This window comes from Populus alba, chromosome 15 (assembly GCF_005239225.2).
Source record: "Populus alba chromosome 15, ASM523922v2, whole genome shotgun sequence".
Taxonomy (NCBI): domain Eukaryota; kingdom Viridiplantae; phylum Streptophyta; class Magnoliopsida; order Malpighiales; family Salicaceae; genus Populus; species Populus alba.
The window spans coordinates 11,750,766-11,757,101 of NC_133298.1; the positions used below are offsets into that span (position 1 = coordinate 11,750,766).

Genomic DNA, 6,336 nt, shown 5'->3' on the forward strand with positions numbered 1-6,336 from the left:
AAAGATTATGAACTTATTAAATGTAAGATATATTTATGGTATTAAAAGAAATAAATGCATAAAATATGTCTTAGCTCTGGATTGACTAAACTTAACCCGTAAAGTTATGATTCACTTTACAAAAATGGACTTACTTTAACCAAAAAACAAATCAACAATTAAAAAAACACAATAGCATTTTAGTAATAGTTAGACTAATAAACAATATAGTTTACCTTAAGTAAGGTGTATTAAGAGTGATATTATAACACCCTCAATAATTTCATGTATTTTAAGCTTTATTTCTTGTAAATAATTTGTATTTTTAGGGTGATATATATATATATATATATATATATATATATGTTAAAAAACTTAGCTTTATGAGAATTTACTAAAATTTTGGTAGAGTGTTTCTTATACTTGAATATCCTAAGTTATTGATAAATACTTATAATACCTCAATATATTTATCACACACAACCCAATTATTATTCAACCATCCTAAAATCATAATTTCACAGCACAACTCATCACAATAATTTTAATTCATTTTAAATTCACATCATACATTTAATTATAATATTCAAAATTTGAATCAAAGATATATAACCATAAATCATCTAATACTATTATTCTAAGCTATGACAAAAAGAAAAATTACATCATCATACACTAGCATCATACATTCTCTTTTCTAAATAGTAATCTTCATATTAAGCTCTTTTTAGCTAATACCCAACACCGGGTAATTCTTTGTTCACCTAAGTCCATGTGTTATTTCCACCTACAAATAATCTAAATTATCTAGCCATTACCGGGTAAAACTCTCACATTCAGGGATTCAATTTTCATTCTTTCGTACTGCACATTAATTTCAATATCAGGAAAAATTAATTCCTTATATATGTTATAAGACTTTATTCCCATCGTCAGAACTAATTTTTTCTGCCCTATACCAAACATTAATACTTTCATTGGAGCTAATTTCATTGCCCTTTACCGGGCATTAAACCCATCACTAGGATTAATTTTACTGCCCCTTATAGGGCATTAATTCCATCACCAGAATTAATCTCATTGCTCTTTTTCAAGCATTAAGCCCATAATTGGGACTAATTTCACTGTCACTTACCGCACATTAATTTCATCACTAGAATTAACTTCATTGCCCTTTACCAGACATTAATTTCATCACTGGAAAATTAATTTTTTTTCCCACTATATGTTTTAAAAAATAAATATAAAATAACATAATATATCCAAAATATTATAAAAACAAATTACAAAAAAACATAAAAATGTTATGGTGTTGAACACTTGCCTGCAGTTAAAGATTTCAAAGTGTCTCGCTGCTACAACACAGCTCCCTAAGTCTCTCTTCTATCAACAAGCATATCAAATTTTCTTCTTATACTTGTTACCAAATAAATTCTCATTTGCAAACATTTATCTAACAATTTAAACTAGCCAATGTCAATCAATTTGACTTATTTAATCAAAACTATAATCTTTCATTTAGTTTATTTCAAATTAATTTTTTCATACAATTCCACATTTCCCTAATACTACTAACAAAGAAAATCCCACATAATCTCGCACTTGTAACCATTTCTTACACTCCTTTTCATTTCCATTACTTCAAAAAAGTATAGAATTTTAAATCAAGAGCAATTCTAAAAACTATGATTAAATTCCAGAATTTCAATTTATTCTTAATTTTCCTTGCTGCAAAAGAATATGTAGTATCAACATCTCTTAAAACTTACATTGACTGATTTTCTAATAACAAAGTACTTGTTACTACATCTATGGTAATTTGTGCAACTTTATTGTCATATGAAACACCTTACCTAGGGTGCTCTCATCCTGACCTCAAGATCAATTATGATTCCCACTAGTTCTCGACTGCAATGGCCTAATAAGTTTATCGATAGTGACTGACTGCTAGTAGCTTTATGTATGTTGTCTTTGTCCTTGTATATACTCAACTCTCCTATGACAGTCTTTCTTGAAATATCCTTGACTACCACAATAATAGTATCCCCAACCTAAATAAGGACATTCCTACAATTTATGTCTATTCCGGATATTAGTACATCAAAACAATATGAAAACACCAAAAAAATTAATTTGAAGTAAAAAAAATAAAAATAAAAAATGTTAATTTTTTCAAAAATATTTTTAAAATAAAAAAACAAACAGTTATTAGTCACTATCGTGAATTGAAAGATAATTTGTCTATCTATATATAACAGGAAAAGTCTTCCAATTAATAAGGAAAGCTTGGAAGCTATGATATTATACCATACAAATATAGCCACATGAGTAGACGACTCAATTATTACCTTATCATATTATATCACATGAAAAAATTATAAAATAATATGAGTTTTATATGTCATCCGTTAAACAAGATAAAAAACATTAATGAAGCTTCGAAGACAGAGATAATTTTTAAATAGAAAAATTTATATCCAAATTTCTTACAACATACTCATGAGTATATTTATAATTGTTTTACTTAAACCAAATAAAAACTCATGTTGTAAGCTGAATATTTTTTTATTATTATTAAAGAGTAGAACCGGGAAAAAGAAAAAAAAAACAAGAATGTTGTCTCCATAGATTAATCCTTATCATTTTATTATTGATATATGCGATATTTTGTTCAATTTGGAGGTCATTTTAACTCATTTTATAAAAAAAAATCATGTATTTTGGATCAAATAGATTTACATTTCCATATTACATTTTAAATTATAAAATATACTAAAAACACTTAGTTAAATTACCGTGGCAATTCATAACAGCCCAAATTTTAGTTTTATTTTTATCTTCAAACTTTTTTTGAGTTATTTTGCATAAATAACAGTTTTTTTATTTGAAGACTTGTTTTTTTAAAAGCTAAAGCTACTGTGTAATGTCAAGCACACTAAACTCATGATGTTTTAATGTCTTGGGATAGAAGAGATGAAAATGTACTCTTATGTCTTTAGATTCATTTTAAAATTGTTTTAAAGACTGATTTATTCTTTCGTTATTTCCATTTTTTCAACTAATTCTTATCGTGAGACGATAATTTCATGAGCAAAACGCCTGTGCCCATTAAAGGCTCACGAAATATGAGTCATAACTCATAACGAAGTCAGCCCATCATCTCTGCTTGAAAAAACGATAAAAAGTTTACTGATTTGATTTTGTATTTTGAAATATTTTTGGGATTAATAAATAGGTCTTGTTTATGTTATTGCTAGGTTACCTAATATCATACGCACAATAAAAATAAAAGAATAAAATTATTCGAGAGTTCCTAGATTTTATTTAAACAGATCTATAGTTGTTTTAACATAGATATTAATAGGATCTATAAACAATAAATTGAGTTTTATTAGTTATTAAATATTTATTTTGATAGGTTTTAAAAACAGAAGCAATTATAGAAACAAACATGCTCTTAGTGATCGGGCAGAACTCAAATTTGGAATTCAAATTTTGTATTTCTTATTCCTAATAAGAAAAGGATTTGTTTGATATAAATTCAATTCATTTATTCATCCTAACATTGTCTTTTTAAAAAAGAAACTCCAATCTAATTTTTCCTTTTCAGTTGCAATAATATTTTATTATTTCAAATTTAATTCATCCTCAATTCTTAATATTTTAAAAATCGTTTGTAATATTTTATTATTTTAATAATTATTAACAATAACGACTACGTCACAATATAAATAAATTTAAAAAAAAAAACCTTAAAACATGTTTTAAACTCTTAAGTAATTAAAAATTATAGTAACCGGTTACGTTGCCTGAAAGTGTTTATTTCAAAATACATTTAAGTTGAGATTTTTCTAGTATAATTATATTTTTATAAGAACAGATGCTTTGCGTTATCAAAAATACATACCTAATAAAACAACATTATGGGTCTCTCTGTTCTTAGTTTTGTTTTTCTCTTAGTTTGGGAGGAACCACTAACAAGCCGGCTAGCAAAAGTTGAGAAAAAGAAAACAGAGTGGAGTCCTCTGCTTTGGGTGCATGCTGGGCTTATTAAAAGTTTGCAACTCTCACTCTCCCCGTCTATAATCATAGAACAAAGAGTCTCATACAGACTTCAGTTCTAGAGAGCGTGTATGATCTTGTAGAAGCTAGCATTATGAGGTAGCTTTTGTGCTGGGAGAGAGCTCGAAAAGGGACAAATTCTGCAACTTTGAGTAAGAAACAATTTAGCCTTCTTTTCTTTCTTACGAGTCTCATTATGATCACTAGTTACCATTTTTAATTTGATTTTATGTAATTTCCCTCCTTGATTATAGCAAAAAAGCATCCCTTTTCTGTATTCATTGATTCCTAATCTATAATATTATTTTTTTATTCTTAATCCCAATTTTGTTTATTCTGGTCTCAGATTCTCTCTCTAAAAACAGAGGATTTATGTCGTCTGGGTTTGATCTATTGACTGGAGCTCCAAAAAAGCTCTGCCTCTGGCTTTCATTACACACACTCTGCATCAGTAGCTGCCTTTTCAATTCTTTTTACATGAAAACTTGGTCTCTTCAACAGAGCTTTTTGATCATTTCTATACGATTAAGATCAAAACGGTATGTGTTTTTTTTTTTTTTAAAGTGATGATATAACATTGATTGTGTTTGTTTTTGTGACTGATGATGATGTATGTTTCGATGTGTTGGTTTTGGTTTTTGATTTGTTGTGGTCTGTTTGTATGTTTTTGTTATGCAGGAATTACAGTTGGGTTCATTGCTTTAAGGACTCCTTAGGAAAACGTTTCTTGTTTCCAATTTTGGGTTTTAGGGGTTTTTGGGTTTTAGTTTTTTCTTGATACTCAAGTTTTTTAGATTTGCTTTCTTTCTTTCAATTGTTCTTTTCCATTTCTCTCTTATATCTACCAATTTTAAATTTCACAAAATGCCAGGCCTTCAAAGGCCAATTTTGGATCAAGATAGGGTTTTTGATCAAGAGAAGCAAAAGAAACCAGCCATGGAAAGCAACTTGACAGCTTCTAGGAAAGTTCGTATAATATGTCATGATCCTGAGGCCACAGACTCTTCAAGTGATGAAGATGAAGAATACTTTGATCGATGTAATCGTTGGAAGCAATTCATTAGGGAGATCACCCTCCCAGTTTTCCCATCCAGGTCCATTCTTGAGGGTCCTTCACAAGACAAAACTGGTGTATGCAAAAGCAATATCAGCACTTCTAATTCTCTTGATAATATTAGACCTCGAAGATCATCAACAATCTATAAGGGTGTTCGAAGAAGACCATGGGGGAAATATTCAGCCGAGATTAGGGATCCATTTCTAAAGATTCGTTTATGGCTCGGGACTTATACAACTGCAGAAGAAGCTGCTGCTGCTTACAAGAAAAAGAAGGAAGAGTTCGACAGCAAAATGGCATTGGAGAGAGCTAATAATTTGCATGTTGATACAAAGGTAGTATCTGAAGAATTCGATGGCTTCTGCTCTCATCCATCTCCATTGTCTGTGCTTGATGTCTCTACCATGACCTCACTTGGTCATGGGCTTGAAAGCAATGTGGAAATGTTGGCCAAAGAGTGTAATAATATGGAAAGTTCAATCAAAGAAGAAAGCTGTGTAGAAATGATTGAAGACGGCTCCGAAGAAGTGCAATGCATTTCGGATTTATGGGAAGAGCGAACGTTATCGCCATCAGTTAGTCAAGAGTTGCTTGGTTTTGATCAACACTCTCAAACTGGGCAGTTCTTTGATGGTTTCATTAATGGAGAAGGTTTTTCTATGTGCGATAACACTGAGCCAGCCAGTTCTCCTATGGATGGGGTGATGGATCTTCCGGACATTGAACTTGAGACGCTTGCTTTTGTTGAGGAAACTCTCAATTTTGCTCACCAATAATGTTTGTAGTTGTTCCTCATTTCAGGTGCATTTTTAGCGTATATCATAAAATAAAATAGTGAGGAAGGGAGTTCTTGGGTTTTTGCTTGAGAGCCTTTCGCAACTCTCTGAGAGAGATGCTCCATTTACGAGTAGCTACTGCTATCTTCTTGTTGAGAATCTGAATATTCAAAAAAAAAAAAAAAAAAATTCTTCCAAGTCCAAGTTTGTTTCTTGTGCTGCTTTTGATGTAAATGTTTAGATTCTCCAGAAAGGTCTCGGAAGGTGGCATCTTTTGTCTTCTCTACTTTACCTATTTACTTATTTTAATCTCGGCTTCCCACCATGATTTGTCGTTGGAGATGGATGGAGGTCTCATTTGTACTTTGTTAAGAGAAGAAAGTTTCAAGGGGGGCATCCTTCCGCTTGGAAGAATTCCAAGAGATTGTTCTATCGCACCATGCCATGATGGATTCCAACCAC

General features: G+C 30.4%; 1 protein-coding gene across 1 annotated transcript; it reads left to right on the top strand.

Annotated features, from left to right (window-relative positions):
- The first annotated feature begins 3,897 nt into the window (after nucleotides 1-3,897).
- LOC118032771 (ethylene-responsive transcription factor ERF073) lies at nucleotides 3,898-5,957 on the top strand. Its single transcript, XM_035037554.2, has 3 exons — nucleotides 3,898-4,193; nucleotides 4,388-4,580; nucleotides 4,720-5,957. The coding sequence occupies exon 3, from the start codon at nucleotides 4,906-4,908 to the stop codon at nucleotides 5,872-5,874; it is 969 nt and encodes a 322-aa protein (XP_034893445.1). The 5' UTR covers nucleotides 3,898-4,193; nucleotides 4,388-4,580; nucleotides 4,720-4,905; the 3' UTR covers nucleotides 5,875-5,957.
- The last annotated feature ends 379 nt before the right edge of the window (nucleotides 5,958-6,336 follow it).

Excerpts from the sequence above, each read along its gene's own strand:
- LOC118032771 (XM_035037554.2), top strand. The coding sequence starts at position 4,906 with ATGCCAGGCCTTCAAAGGCCAATTTTGGATCAAGATAGGGTTTTTGAT.